The sequence below is a fragment of the Panthera tigris genome, chromosome A1, assembly GCF_018350195.1.
Source record: "Panthera tigris isolate Pti1 chromosome A1, P.tigris_Pti1_mat1.1, whole genome shotgun sequence".
Classification (NCBI taxonomy): domain Eukaryota; kingdom Metazoa; phylum Chordata; class Mammalia; order Carnivora; family Felidae; genus Panthera; species Panthera tigris.
In genome coordinates this window covers 87484586-87500566 of record NC_056660.1, presented here as the reverse complement: position 1 = coordinate 87500566, position 15981 = coordinate 87484586, and the positions used below count along the sequence as shown (strand labels likewise).

General features: G+C 61.1%; 1 protein-coding gene across 1 annotated transcript in view; it reads left to right on the top strand.

Moving 5' to 3' along the window:
• Window positions 1-228: 228 nt before the first annotated feature.
• Window positions 229-15981, top strand: part of WNT3A (Wnt family member 3A) — a 40960-nt gene continuing 25207 nt past the window's right edge. The window contains exons 1-2 of the mRNA XM_042958576.1: window positions 229-330; window positions 14574-14815. Coding sequence (XP_042814510.1) covers window positions 260-330; window positions 14574-14815 — 313 coding nt within the window. The 5' untranslated portion in view covers window positions 229-259. The remainder of the gene's footprint in view (window positions 331-14573; window positions 14816-15981) is intronic.

The window sequence follows — 15981 nt, the reverse complement described above, 5'->3', positions numbered from 1 at the left end:
CGGCGGGCGCCCCCCGCGGCGCTGCCCCGCCCCCGCCGGCCCGCGCCGCCCCGGGCCCCGGTCCGCCGCCCGGCCGCCGGCCCACCTGGCGCAGCGCCGCCCTCGGAGCCCGCGCACCGGCGCACACCCGCGCACCCCGCGCACCTCGCGGCCGCAGGAGGGCCCAGCACCGCCGCCCGCCAGCTCCCAGAGCCCGGCCCGCCCCGGCGCCCGTGCTCTCGGGGCGGACTCCCGGCCCTCCGCGCTCTCCCGCCCGGCGATGGCCCTGCTCGTATACTTCTTATTCCTCTACGGCCTGAAGCAGGCGCTGGGCAGTTACCCGATCTGGTGGTGAGTGAGCGGCCCCAAGCCGCCGCCGTCCCCTCGGGCAGGGCCCCGCGGTGGCCCGGAGCCCGCGCCCTGCCCCTGCGGCTCCACGGGGCACTGGCGGGTTGTTTTCCTTGGCGGCCACTTTCGACCTGTTCGGGCCAGGGCTGGGACGCGGGTGTCGGAGCTTCCGGGGACAGTGGTGTCCCGGGCCTAGAGGGGCCCCCGGCGTCGGAAAGGGCGCAGTGGCTGGGGAGAGGCGGGAACACTGTCTGCGCAGATGGCACCAACAGCCAGGCAGCGCGAAGCCGAAGCAGCTGGGCGGGCGAGCTGGGCGCAGCGCGGGGGACAAGGACACGTTCCTTACGGACCCGGTCTTACGCGCACGCACACCTTCAAACAAAGTCGGTGAGACGAGACCCAACAGCTTGGGGCAGCAGCGCAGTTACGTAAAGACAGCGGGACCTGCCCGGAGTGGCGGGCCAGGACCCTGGGGCCAGCACCAGCCTTGGCCTCTCAGGCTCGGGGGATGCGGGGGGCACGACCCGAGGGGTTTCTTCGTGAGCCCCTGTCTGAACGGGGAAGGAAAGAGGGGCCGCTGGGGCTCTCTCTGCATGGTCCTCCCGTCGGAGGCACATTTCAGTTAGACCTTCCTCAATCTGACGATGGAAATGTAGACGAACCAAAGGAAAGGTCCCGAGTGTCTACTGCACAGATATGGTGTGGGGGGGGGGGGGGGGAGGATCAGTGTTACCATCCCTTCGGGATCTGATTTGGCAGAGCCCCCACCGGGAGGGTCGCCGGCGGTAGGGAAAGGGGGGAGGGAGGCAGTATGCGGCGTTGCGCTCTGAGAAGCCCAAGATTTGAGGGTCACAAGTAGGGGCATGAAACCAGAAGACCCGGGGTTCCAGAGAAGGTTCCCCACACCCATGCTTGCGGGCGGGCGGGTACGCGCGCGCGCACACACACACACACACACACACACACACACACAGGAACCTTCTCCGACGGCTTGCCTGGAATTATAATAATTACGCCGAGGGGAAGGGGTGGGGGGAACCAAGCGAGCCGAAGTACATCTAATCCGATAATAATTTTTCTCTTCGAGATGGTTCAGGAGCAGGGGCGCCTGGCTGGGAACGCGGGTCCAGGCGCAGCCAGGCGGGGCGGGGTGGGAGGGGAGGCCCGGGCCAGTCCAGGGACCTGGGAGAGGCTGCTGGGCCGCTCTTCGGGGACCCGGGGCGTCCCTCACCGGCGCGCGCCGCACCTGCAGCGCCCTGTGGCCTTGGAGCGTGGGCTGCGGCCTCGGGGACCCTGACGCCCGCCTCGCCGGCCGCGGGGGGCTGGGGGGCACGTCCGAGAGAGCCCCGAGGCCGCCCGCTCCAGCGCAGGCTTCTAATTAGAACCCGCCGCCGCATTCCTGGGCGCAGGAGGAAGCGCCCTTCGCCCCCGCGCTCCTCCCGAAAGGAAGGGCCCTGTCACCAGCCTCCTGGCTACCCCACACCTCGGGATCTTTGTCCTGTTGGCCCTGAGGCTCCCTGGCCTTACCACCCCCCCCCAACACAGGTATGCCCCCCTTTCCACCCCGGCCACATGTGTTCCATGTGAGCGCACCCGCACATGCTCCGCACCCTGCGCTTCCCAGGTCAGCCGGAAGAGGCCCTTCCTCTGGGCAATCCACCCCAGCAAGATTCTGGAGCAGCCCTTGGCCCCAGAGAGAAGGGTGCCCCGGAACCCCAACTCTGTTCCTGATGGGATTCTCACGCTTGGGGATTCTGCTTCTTGAGGAGAAGCGTCTGTGGTGGACACAGTCTCAGGGCTCCCTGGGGACAGCGGATTTACCCTCCTGCGTCCTCTCTGCCCCGGCCAGCCGCAGGGGAAGGAGCCGTACCCCCACAGGCTCCCAGGCCAAGTAGACCGGAAGGACGGCTCCCAGGGAGAGACTCAGGGTTTTCTAGCTGGGGAAAGCTTTCCTGTCTGCACGCCCTACCTGGAGGACTTTCCCACCGTGGCCCCTCCTCTCCCCAGCCCTCCCTCCCCCCAGTGCGGCTGAGGGACCCTCTCTTTATAACTTCTCACCTTCACGCTCAGCCTCCCCTAATTGGTTGTTCCGTTTCTCCCTCCCTCCCCCAGCGAAGCTACCGCAACCCCCCTTCTCCCCACACCTTGCATATAAAAGTGAAAGTAACGGGGGCTTTCTCACCTGCGGGGACGCTGAGGAAACAGCCCAAATCGGGAGTAATTAGGCTTTTGAAGTTGGTGTGGCTCCTGGTGGGAGGGTGGAGGAGCTGGCCGCCGCCCTGCAGGGAATCCCAAAGCCACCGCTCCCCAGCGCGGGGCGGAAGCGCCCCTCACCCAGCCCTCACCCTCGGTGCCAGGGGCAGGTCCCTGGGGAGCCCAGACCCGGTCACAGTCCCACGACCTGAACATTGAGAGTGTGCCTTGTGGGCTCCTTATGCGATCCTGTGACAGATGGGGGGGGGGCTCCCAGGGAAGGAACCAGAGAGGTGACAGGGCTGCACCACTCCTCTGAGCAGACAGGAGTGTCTCGGAATTAGAACTAAGCAAACACAGGATGCGCGGAACATGGAGAACAGTACTCTGTAGGCACCAGAGCTCTGTGCTGTGCTCTGGGCCCCTTCCTCCTGTGTCCCTGAGTCTGGGCTGCAAGCATCTTGTAAGCCCCCTGGGCCTAACCTGGGCCCCTAGCAGAGGCCAGGCCCCCCACTGCCCCCACCAGGCTGTTCTGCCCCATTCCCGCCATGTCCTGCCCGTTCTGGCCAGCCTGCCCTCTGCCGTCCACCTCACTCCCTCACTGCCCTGCAGTGACAGCCCCGGTAGCCAGCAGCTAGCTGCCTTGTCTTCATCAACACAAAAAGCCTCACCCATCTGAGTCAGACCCTGCGTTCCACAGCCTCTGTGCTGGGAGCAAATGCCACCCGGGCTGACCCAGGACATTCCCCTGTGAAGCCACCCGGGTCAGATCTGTGGCCTGGGACGTGCTCCCACTGCAGTGCTCCCTGGTTCTCCCCCCACACCAGAATCGTCTCACCGTCCCTAACCACTGCCCCCACACAGATTTCCTGGCAGGGGACTCCCAGCTAAAAGCTAGTATCTGGCCCCTACGCCTTGCTTGCCACCTGGAAGGCCAACTCAGAAACAAGCCTGCCCACCTCCCAGAGCTTCTTCTGCATGCCCTGTCCCGTGCCGCCCCTCGGGCCCCCACATGGGTCTCCTCTGTGTTTGTGGGGTGCAGGTGCACTTGAGGTCAGAGAGGGTAGCCAGCCAGGAGCATTCTGGAGGCGCCACTATGGCCCCAGGGGTGAGCCACCAGGGTGAGGGGTGGCCTGTGTCAGATGACTCGGGACCTGAGGGCTCACCTGCTCAGACAGCAGGGCCCACACACAAGCCTTCCCTGAGCTGCCTTGCCTCTGGTGACTCTGCACCCCTGCGCCCCTCCCCAGGGCACCCCTGCCGCTCACTTCTCTAGTCTGCCTGCTGCTGTGTATCTGTCTCTGTCTCTCTCTGTCTCTCTGTCTCTCCCTGTCTCTGTCTCTCCCTATCTCTCCCTATCTCTATCTCTCTGTCTCTCGCTGTCTCTGTCTCTCCTAGTTTCTATCTCTCTCTGTCTCTTGTTGTCTCTGTCTCTCTGTGTCTCTCTATCTTTCCCTGTCTCTGTCTCTCTGTCTCTCCCTATCTCTGCCTCTCTGTCTCTCCCTGTCTCTGTCTCTCTCCCTCTTTCTCTGCCTCTTTCTTTAGCCCTGAGGCTGGTGAGGACAGTAGTGAGGTCATAAGATCAGAGGAATCCAGACACCAGGTCACTCCTCTGGTGTTGTAGGATCTCAGGGTGCAGGGAGCCCACCAGTGGCCATCCTTATATCAAGGGGCCACGTGAGAAATGGCCACAGGTAAAACACGCATGGTCAGAACCACCAGGTCCACATCTGCACCCCCACCTGGGGCTCCCCCGACTTGACCGCCCACACACTCAAGACTGTCTCTCCCAGCCAGGGTGTCCCCTGTGTCTCACTGGGCTCGCTGTTTTAGAAGACGATTTTCTGTTTTATTTGCATAAACCTGCTAGAATCCTTTGTGGCAGGCAATACAATGGGGGAGGAGATGGAGGAAATGGTCTTAGTTAGAGAAAAGCTGTAAAGCTGTGCTTCCCTCCCAGCTCCCGGGTACAGATCTCCAGCCCCCAGGGGCCGGCGGGCGTGGCCCAGGACAGGAGCCTCAATGAAAGGAGCAGTCACGCTGCAAGTGGCCCCCGGGGCCCATCCTGGGACGTTGTCCTTGAAGAAATAAGAACAGAAATGGAAGACAGGGGACGCTTGGGGATGTCCTGGCTGTTGTGACCTGTTGGGTTTTGTATTATGTACTGTTCTCATGCAGCATTTCTATGCACTTTGTAATAGTGGGTTGGACACTTGAAAAACCCCAAACCCAAGTTGTTAGGTCAGGGAGCACCTTCTACATTGCCCGGCAGGCCTGGGTGGGGGATCCTGCCTGTGGACCAGCGTCCCTCCACAGTCAGCCACCCAGCACTGTCCACATTCGAGAGTTTGCGTCTGCTCCTTCCAAGCCAGGGTGAAGGGCTCAGAAGTCTCCAGAGGCGGAGTGGCTCCAGATGGGCTTGCTGAAGGTGACAGTCGTGCCCACACGGTGCTGGGAGGTGGTGAGCTACACTTCATGGGGAGCAGGAGTGGAGGCCCAGGAAGGCAGAGCCCGCCGGCCCCGGAGACCTGACACCCCCCCTCCAGAGTGAATGATGGATCTTTCCCGTGAAAAACAGAAGCCCCTCAGCTGGGCTCCTCCCAGTACACCTCCTGGCTGACTTCCCAGCTCTGGGGCCGGATCCCCACAGCATACTGGGCAGCGCTGCCTCGGTCTCCCTCACAGCCTCCCCAGGTGACACCCTGGAGGTGTCTCACGCTTTGGTGCCTCTGCATTCCTTCCCCAACAAAACGTGCTGCAGCCGCCCAGGGAAGCGGGCAAATGCATGGCCGTGGGCACAGGAGTCTCTGCCCGCCTGCCAGGACTTGTTCAAAGTATGTGTCAGTAATCCCGGCTCAGCCGGCGGGGCTGGGGGGGGGGGGGGGCTGCAGGCAGGGAGGGGACCCAGCACGGACCAGGGTCCTGCAGCAACCCCCCACGGGCCCTCCCAGTGCCCAAGTTGCACAAACTCCCACAGGGGTCTTCTAGGCAGAAGAGGGCAGGAGCGTGGAGGCAGGTGGGGGTCTCGCAGTGGTCCCCAGTGCATGGAGGGTGCAGAGAGAATGCCCTTGGAGGAGCCCGTGGCCCCTATGGCTCCCAGACAGCTCCATACAGACAGGACAGACCCCTTTCATCTTCTAGGGAGCCCTCAGGGCTCAGCGAGACCTCACACCTTGTCCCCAAGACAGAGAGCCATGGGACCAGCCAGAGCCCTCCTGGGCAGAGACCCACAGGGAGAGTGTGGGCCCCCGACCTCCTTGCTCCCCCGGGGCCCATGTGCAGCTCTGTGTCCTCGAAGGACAAGAGAAGACGTTGCCGGCTTCTGCGGGGCCCGGAGAAGGGGGCCAGCAGGGCGGGGGCCACAGAGCGCTTCCTCAAGAAGGTGCAGATGGACATGCCACCCCACTGCTCAGAGCCCCTTCTGGAGCCTCAGGCAGATGTTGTCCCACAGTCCTTGGGAACTTCACAAAGTCTCTGCTCACCCCGGAGCACACAGGGCCACAGGCGAGGATGGAGCGGAGCCCACAGCCCACAGGCACCCCGTGCCTGCTGAGATTTACTGCAGGAGGAAACCCAGCCAGGTTCACAGACACCTAAGAGGCTGCCGCCCCACAAGACCTGCAGGGACAGTGCACAGGTGCCTCCTGCGTCTGTGGGGCGAGTGGGGCTCCTCTGCCCAGAGCTGCTTCTGTGCCCTCCACCCCCACTGCACCATCGCGATATAAGCCCGCGGGTGACGGCCATCAGCCCATCCCTCCCCTGCGTGTTACAGCCAGCGCCTCCGCTCCACCCTGAGCAGGATGGCCTGGCAAGGCGCCCAGACTTCCACAGCGCTGCCCTCCCGGGAGGGAGAAAACCATTAACGCTGGCGGGCGGCAGGCGCGGCTCACGTGGCCCCAGCCACAGGCTGAGACTGGAGTCCAGGGGCCGCTTTCCAGGCCGCACGCATGTGCGCTCTGGGTTGAAGGTGACATCCCCCGGTTCCTGAGAAACAAGCTATCACTAAACTGTTAAGCAACCGTGTGTTCCCCGGACCCTGGAACACTCCCTAGTGGGCCACCTTCCACTTGAATGCCTCACACATCTCCCAGGATTGTGGGGGCGCCGTGTCTGCTCTGCCTGAGCCGGCCTCTCCGCCACATGTGGTCTGCAGCTCAGGGACCCTGTCCCAGGTCCAAGGCGGGGCCACCGCCACCTGCTCCTGGACATTGGCCCCTCGGCCGTGTGGACGGCCCTGCAGAAAGTCTCTCAGGGCTGGGACTCCGGGGAGAGGCTCAGAGGAGGAGGACCGTGTCTCAGGGTCAGGGCACTCTGGGTTTGAGGGGCCTTCGGGGTATCGGGTGTGACAACCGACCAGGCAGCCGGGTGTGGGCACCTTCTGGGACAGCTCCCTGCACTGTGGAGAAGTGCTCTCATTCCTCACAGGCTGAATCACGGCACCAGGTGCAGGGTGAAGGAAGTAGTAGGGTCAGGGCCTCACTGTGACCCAGACAGAGGGACAGAGGTGTAAGTGAGGGACGGCCGGCTGCACCCCCACCCCTCCCGTCCCTGTCTGGAGCCATTTACACACCTGTAACAGCTGTGAGGCCGAGGGCAAGATGAGGGTTTAACCCAAAGCCCCGACACCCAGTGACAGCTCAGCATGGTGCCTGAGGGTTGTGAGGCCAGGTCCTGGGCCCCCTCACAGTGCGGGACAGAGACCCCGGGTTCGCCTCCTTGGGACCTGGAGCTGGGTGGCCCCTGTGCCGACATCAGGAGAGACAGCTGCATACCTGCGTGTCAGCAGGGGAAACTGAGGCACAGTGGGTCCTAACGCAGCTGGCTGGGGGCAGGCACAGGCTGCCAGTCACGTCACCCTTCTGTGACCATCCTGCAGGGGACACGGGGCTGAGTGGGGCCCCAGAGACTAGTGGTGCTGAGGGTCTTTAGTGCTGGCTGTGTGTTGCGACATATATCTGACTTGTCACAGACCCATGTTCACACCCACCCCCCAGATTCATGCATGAGCCCAGGTGACAGTGTTAGGAAGGGGGACCTGTGATGGGCTTCGTGTCCTCATAAGGAGAACAAGAGCCCAGGGCTCTCTCTGTCCCCACCACCATCTCAAGGAGCCCAGGAAGGGGGTCCCCACAGACCCCGAATGTGCTAACACCTGGATGTTGGAGGTCCAGCCTCAGACCTGTGAGGGATACATGTGTTTTGTGTAAGCCCCCTGGTCCATGGTGTTCCTTGGGGCAGCCTACACTGCCTGAGACTCTGGTCCCTAAATGCTATTCTGCAAGCCTGGAGTTCAATGCATTTTAAGGGCATCGGAGTATGGGGAGAAAGGGGCCCTTAGGAGCCATCCAGTCATATTAACACATGGATGCCACACAGGTGTCTTCATCTGGGCCGAGATTCCCGGTCCAGGAGGTCCCAGGGTGCCATCCACAAGGTTGCGAGGGTCACAGGGAGTCACGCACTGGGCCAGCCAAGTGCAAGGCCACACAGGTGACATGATGGTGCCAGTGGGGCCTATGGGGAGATAGGAAGGGGCAGGAGAGACTCACAAAGGCCAAGGTGCCCAGGTGATGAGGGCCTTCGACTGCTTGGGGAAGTTCTGTCCCCTGGGTGTGAGCAGCTTGTGGGGACAGGTAGCAGACAGTAGGCCCCCTTTGCCACTTACAAGTGGCCAGACTCCACAGCTTCAAACGGGACACAGTGGCACTCAGCAGGTGGCACGTCTGGGTGGCTCATTTGTGGTCCCCACTGTGGTCTCTGGAGCCTCACTCACAGTGCTAGCTCGTCTGGGGGAGAGTGAGCTCCTGACCTCGCCCACTGTCACGTGTGGGTCCTTGGGCTCGGGGGACCCAGTCCCCACGTGCTGGCGACTGCCAGCCAGATCGTTCTAGCTCCTGAGAGGCGGGGGTGCCTCTCTGGTCCAGGGACGTGGGCTCCTGGCACAGAGCCAGCGGCTGCTCTGGATGCCCCAACATCTCTGACCTCTCCTCCTGGACAGAGGCTATGCTTTGAAAGCACGTGTGAGATAGGTGATCCTGATTTACGTCTGTAAGTGTGGCCTGGCATCCTGGCTATGGTCACGGTCCCGATGGCATGGCAGCGGGGTGGGGCCTCTGGGGGCCCCTCAGTGTCTGGGCCTGGAGGGAGTGCCTCCTTCCCAGGGTGCACAGCCACGCAGCCCCTCCTGGAAGCTCGGGGTGTGGGACCCCCGGGACGGGGAAATGATATCGGTATTTGCACCCACCGTGAACAGCAACCAGACTTGCCTCTGACGAAGGGCAGCAGTGATGGGCCTGGGAGCCAATGTCACCAGGAGAAAGCAGATATGACAGCCCAGGCATTGATCAACCACTGGGTGGGCTCGCTTGCTTACCCTGTGCTGTGACTCAGTCCCGTTTCTGGCTCCTCTGCTTGGTCAACAGCACCACGGAGAGTCCACCCGAACTCACCCCTGCACTGACAGCACCATGGAGATCTTCATCCATCTGTCCCACCCCTACCCACCCCGGCACTGACAGCACCACCGAGAGCCTGCCCCTACCCATCCTTCATGCTCGCATCGCTCTCATCACAGGGTGACCACCGGTGCCTTACTATCAGCCAGCGCAGGCTGACATCACCACCTTTCCAGGATGTCCTTTCCTCCGGGATATGACTCAGGAGTTCAGAGTGCATTCAGTGCCCTTGCATTTTATTGTGCTCAGAGAACTTGGGGGAACAAAGGGCACGGGGATGGTGGTGCCCTCTAGCTCTCAGTGCTGCCTCCAGTCCCTGGCAAGGCCCTCGGACAGGCCAGTACATCACCATCCCCTGGAGGCAGCCACTGCATGGCTCGGAGCCTCTCCCTGCCCTCCTGTTCTGCCCCTGGCCTCACCCCAAGTGCCCCGCTTCCTCCCAGGAGGGTGTGGGAGGAGGGACTTAGAGATTGCGATTTCCCAAGTGTTGATGGATGGAGGACATCTACCTTCCCTGTATATGAGGAATTTGGATCCGAGGGTATGGGGGGATAGTGCACATCCACTGTGGATGTTCTCCCTACCTTTATGGAGACATAACTGACAGATAACACTGTGTGAGGTTAAGGTGTACAACATGATGATGTGATACATGTATATATTATGAAATGATCACCACACTAAGGTTCGTGAACACCAGCTAAATTTTTAATGTGATTTTTTTTAATGACTGGGTTTTGCCTTCGAGGCCAAGCCACAATCCAGTGTCCCGCCAAGCCCCCCTGACCGCTTCTCACCCACAATGCCAGCCCCCTTCTGTGTGGGACCGGCAGCTCCCAGCTCTCCACCCTCCCCTGGCCACCTCTGGGGCAGAGGAAACTTTCTGGAAGCAGTCCAAGGGGCATTGGGCATGGGGTCCGGCGTGGGTGTGAGACGAACCCAGACAGGGCTTGGGGGTGGGGGTGGGGCAGAGGTTTGGAACAGCTGGAGCAGCATCTGGGCTGGCACCCTGGCCTTGATGCCTGGCTCCAGGATGTGGCGAGCTGGGGCCTGCCCTGGAAGGGGGGTGGGGGGGCAGGAGCTGACTCAGCACCCCGGAACCAGGCTGCTGCCAGAAGCTGTGAGCTGGGAAGTCCCGGCTCTGCTCTCCCCAAGGCATGGCCTGGGGGGCATAAGGGAAGCCTGATGGAAGGCAGGCTCTGACCTGGGAGCTGAGGGGTCCTGGGGGAGGGGGGGGGGGCAGGCTCTGGGCTCTCTGTCTCCCTCCCAGCTTCCGCTCGTCATGAGTCCTGGCTCTGGCATCTGGCCAGGAGGCCAGCACCACAGGCCTGATGGAGTATGTCTGAACTAAAGGGTGCCTTTCTTTTCCGCGCGTCCCAAGTCTCCAAGTAAAGAAGAGAGAAATGGAGTGAGTAGGTTTCCTCCTGGCAGACCCTCCCCACCCCTCCTCACTGAAGCAAGGCTGTGACCACAGAGGACAAGCTGGAGGAAGCCAGCCCCCATCGGAAAGCCCCGCACCAGACCGTGATGTCAGACCTTCCAAGTGTTGCCTGTGGAGAACGGCCCACGGTTGGAATGGTTGCGGGAACATCTGTGTGCCCACAGCCCCGGGCTATTCTGCCTGGCTATTCCGCCACTGACCACTGCCTCCACGCACCCATCTGTTCATCTCACATTTTCATTTTGACCCCGAGCACGCGGGCCGGCTCATCAGTAGCGAGAGGTCCACATCTGTGTGAAATCACGGCCTGTGTGGTCCTGCATCAGTGAGGCATCCTGGTTCATGGAGTGCAGGGGCAAGGGCAACCTCACTGGGGGTGACCAGCTGAGCTTACAGTCCTGGGGAAACTGGGACAGTTGGTCCCCAGCCTTGCCCACCAACTGGTCCCCAAGGCACCTCTCCTGGGCTCCTGGATGCTCCAAGGTGCATGGATAGAAAATCATCAGCCTGGCTCCCACGGTCACCTCCCTGGCCCGGTGTGGCCTCCAGGACCAGCCACAGCAGTCCTATCTCGGTCGGAGGCAGAAAGGAGCCTCATGGGTGACCAGCCAGGCCTCCCCCAGAGGGAGACAGAGGTGGACTCCTGTATGGGAGGACCGTAGAGGCTGAAGAAGGATCCTGAAAGAGTACCCCACCACCCCCACCCAGGTCCCACCCTGTGTTATTTCCAGCTGTGTCCTCACAAGGCCTGGTTACTTGCTTCTCCGGAACCCTCCCCCTGGGTCTCTCCACTCATTAGGGTGGGTGTCACCTCAACAGTTCCTGCTGACATCTGGTGGTGCAGAGGGGGAGGGGCATGTGGCCTCTCCCGGGGGGTGCTGCATGCGTGTGGACGGTGGGAACACGAGGAGGGTTCACTTCAAGACATACCTCACAGTGGAGGCAGACACCTGACATTAGGCAGGTGTGGGCAGAGCCACCCTTGCGTGGCACACGCACTGACCCAGGCTGGGGTCCCTGGGGCTAGGACAGGGGCAGCATGGTGGGTGGGTGGGAGGCATAGGACCCGGCAGGAGTGGCCTGGACATGCAGTGCTGGTGGCAATGTTCTGAAGGAGCACAGGCTGGGGGAGTTCGCCCTGTATTTACAGATTCTCTGTGCAAGCTTGAGTAGTGGAGGGTACACAGGACAGATGCCACCTGTCTCTCCCCACACCGCCCCCCTGCGCCCCCTGGCCTCTCCGCCTGGTTCCTGTGCTCCAGCCTGGCCAGGCCCATCTTGTCAGCCTAGAGGCCTTGCTTGCACCCACAGGCTGAGGGTCCTTCCCTGAGGGCAGAGAACACTGACGTTGGCCTGCATGCCACCAGTCAGCCCACGAGCCGAGCTCTCCTCCCATCCCACCGCCCACCTGCTCTGCCAGCTCCCTGGGATGCTCTTGGCCCAGGTCGGCGCAGGGGTCCCCATGGGAGTGGCCCCTGCCTCTGGTCTCCCTTCCCAGATGTCCGTGCAGGCCGGGGTGATGGAGAGCCAGGCCCAGATCACAGGACACTTTCTGGGGAAGAAAGACCACACAGGGGTGAGGCAGATGGTTGGGCTTTCTGGAAACTTTGAGGTTCTCAGGACTGTGGGGTGGATGTGGAAGAAAGATGGCCGGGCAACTGGCACTCAGTAGGGTCTGTGTGTAATGAAGGAACGAGCGAGGGAACGAGCCAGCCCTGCTGCCCCATTCCCCACAAGCAATGGCCCGGCCCCACCATCCCAGGCCAGGCCAGGGACACAGACATACTCGAGAGTGGTGTGGCCTGCAGTGTCTGACACGGGGTCCTGGCCGGTTTGCTCATCAAGGCACTAGCGTGAGGACAGACAGGACCAGTGGGGAGCACGCCAAGGGAGGGCGGTCAGATACTGGGGCTCGAAAGTGGAAGGGACCCAAGACACTGAGGGCATGGAAGATCAGGGACACAGGACCTGCTGCCTGTAGCAGGGAGGCTTGGCTCAGGCATCTGGCTGCAGAAAGATAGGTTTTAGTTCTCAGGAGATGTTCTTGGGGAGGAGGAGGGGAGGTGAAGACAGGGTGAATGTGGTGGTCCACCCAGGAATGTGGGGGAGCACACGCTGTCGGGAGTTGGCCAGGGGAGCACAAGTCGAGGTGGGACTTCCAGGGCCAGTGGCCTGCTCCCCAGCTCCTTCCTAAATGAGGCAGAGGTGCTGCACAGGGAGCCCAGGAGGGTGACCCACACAGGGGCAGTGGAGGGCCTGCTGGAGGCAGGGAGGCCAGTGTGACTGCACAAGGCCCACAGGCTGTGTGGGGAGAGCAGACAGATCTGGATCCGGCTGGACAGCACTGAGGAAGCTTCTCTCTGCAGCCAGGAGGCAGCCTCAGGTTCTGGAGGGCTGGGCTCGTGCCTACTGGCAAGGAGGCCTTGAAGGTTTGGGAAAAGGAGGGAAGGATGGGCGGGAGGCGGGCAGGGGGATCTGCTGTGTATTTCCAGAGTGTTTCCAGGGGGGAGGATTGTTTCTCTGACAGTGAGTCCCTGCTTCCTATGGCTCTCACCACAGCTGGTTGGAACCGGGTTAGACTCCACGTAGGACATCTGGAACATCGGTCTCATCATGCAGGGATGTGGACGGCTCAGACATACAGAAGCCTCCCACCTGCCTTCTCTCTGGGTGCTGGGTCCCCCCGTACCCCCCGACGCAAACAAGAAGAGCCTCTGGGGATTCAGCTGAGGCGTCTCCCCCTCCAAACAAAGGAGAGTCAGACCTTCCCGCCGGGAGCCCACCAGAGTAAATTACCAGATAAGCAGGGGCCTCCCTGCCAGGCCAGGGGCTGCTCTAGATCTTCATTCCAGGCATGGGACGCAGCATACCCAGCAGCCCAGAGGAAGCAGAGAGATGGGCTCCCGAGGTGGGAGTGGAGAGCACGTGGGAGACCGTGAACAGGCAGCAGGGTCGCCTGGGGCACTGGGCCGAGGAGTATACAGGTGGTGGGATCCAGTGTTCCCCACAGGACTGGGCCGACGTGTCCACAGGTGGTGGGATCCAGCGTCCCCCACGGGTCCGGGCAGGTGTTTCAACTTGTCACCCATACAATTGTAGAAGTTCTTTCTGCTCTGCCCCCAAAAGGACCTGACAGTTCTTTCTTTGAAATCAAGATGCAAGTCCATACAGTAAAACAGACATGGTTTAGTCAGCCTCGAGACATAAACGCGTGTGTAACCAACACAGAGCACTTCCATCGCCCCAGGCCAGTGCTGTCTGATAGAACTTTCCACAGGGACCAAAATGTCCCTTATCTGACCGTCCAGCTCGGTAGCCACAGCTGTGTGCAGCTGGTGGGACTGGAAAGCCAAAATTCTCTCTCTTTTGTTGTTCAACTTAACTTAAATTTCATAGGTGCGCGGTGAGTGGGAACCATCCCCGAGACATTCCCTCTGCACCTCCGCTCAGGGGGGTACTCCCACAGGAATTCAGGAGGAACCGCAGCCCTGGTTTATGTCCTCATCTACGACTGCTCATGGCCACAGCCACAGTCGGAGGTGCAGGCACAAACTGGCCGAGCCAGGTGTCCCCTTGGCACCTGCTACCTGTCAGAAGTGCGCTGGGCTGCATTTCCGAGAGGGAGTGAACAGCAGCTGTTCACCCTTGCGCCCTGTGGGTGCAGACTCGAGTGGCTCCATCCTAATCACACAGCGCCATGAATGTCTGTGGGCACGTGGCATGGAGGGCACATGGCCTTCTGTCTGTTGGGTAAATAGCCAAGAGCGGCTGTCACGCGGGTGTGAGTGCAGGGTGATTTTCACCCCATGGATCAGCCGCTGCTGTGCCCTGTCTGGCCGCCGGCACCCCCTCCTCTGGGCAGCCCCCTGGGGTTGACTGGCCGTACACTGTGCTCCCCACATTTCCAAAGCTCCGCTGCCCTGCTACCCCCACCCTGACAGAACAGCCCCTATACTTGTGCAGAGCACCAGGCAGGCTTGCACTCTCCGTTTCCTTGGTTGCTTTCCCACCGCGCCTCATGCACGTCTGGACGATGTTTGGTACCATCCAGTACAGGGTGCAGACGCGCTTCCTTCATGCAGAATGGCCGTGTGCGCACTGAGGAGCGCGGGCAGGGCGGCTGCACCACTGACCAGGCCTCCTCCCCTCCTCCCCAGGTCCCTGGCCATCGGGCCCCAGTACTCATCCCTGGGCACTCAGCCCATCCTGTGTGCCAGCATCCCGGGCCTGGTGCCCAAGCAGCTGCGGTTCTGCCGGAACTACGTGGAGATCATGCCCAGCGTGGCGGAGGGCATCAAGATAAGCATTCAGGAGTGCCAGCACCAGTTCCGCGGCCGCCGCTGGAACTGCACCACCGTCAACAACAGCCTGGCCATCTTCGGCCCCGTGCTGGACAAAGGTACGCGGGCCCCCATCTCGGCCTTCAGGTGGACGTGGTATGTCCTTGCAGCTCCCCTTCAGTGCCAGGAGCTGCTCTGCCCTGACCCGCCTCAGTGTCTCCCCTGTGCTCAGCATAGGAGCGGCGCCTCCAGTGGGTGGGCAGTGCCCTGCAGACCTCAGCCTCTTAGGGGGCTCCTGCAGCTCCAAAAGGAGTAGGGTAATGCAGAGATCCCTCCTGCTTCCCCTTCCCCAAGAGCAAATTGTATGGTCTCGGGAGGACGAGATTAACCATCGCAGGCTTCCCACAGGAGCCAGGACTTCAGGGGGGTCTTGGAGAGAAAATAACAAAATTTGTATTAAAACAATAAAACATAGGGAGGGGAGGAGGGGTTGGGGGCCACAGAGGCACACTGAAGGAGTTATCCTGGGTCCTGGGTCCAGGAAGGAGAAGAAGATGAGGGTTGGGTGTTGGTTAACTTTTGGGGAAGAGCAAATTTTCACCAAACATAGTGGTTTATGCAGTAATAACCATGTGCCATATGTCCTGACACCTGCAAATCAGAGGTCAACAGTGCTGCATCTCAGCTGGTCCCTGGTCTGGGACACGTCTGGCAGCTGAGGCTATGCTCAGCAACAACACCCAAAAGTGGCCTCTGCAATATGGTGGCTGGGCCCCACAGACAATTGGGGAGGGAGAGAGGTGCCTTTCCCTCAGCATAATGTTTTCAAGATTCGTCCACACTGCGTGTGTCAGCACTTTAGGCCTTGTTAGGGGTGAGTAATAGCTCTCTGTGCAGATAGACCGCATTTTATTATGCATTGGTCACTGATGCACATTTGGGTGATTTCTACCTTTTGGCTCTTGTGAACAGAGCTGCTGTGAACATTTTTGTACAAGTATCTGTTTAAATACCTGTTTTTGAATCTTTTGCATGTATTCTCAGGCGTGGAATTGTTCTGTGTAAGTTCTGGGGGAAACACCACAGTTTTCCACAGGGGCTGCACCATCTCACGTTCCCACCAGCAGTGCATGAGGGTTCCAGTTCCACATCCTTACCACCCTTGTTATTCTGTGTCTTCCCTTCAGCCATCCCAGTGGGTGCAAAGTGGTATCTCATTGTGGTTTTTCTTTGCGTGTCCCCAATGCCTAATGATGTTGAGCATCTTTTCATGGGCTTGTGGGTC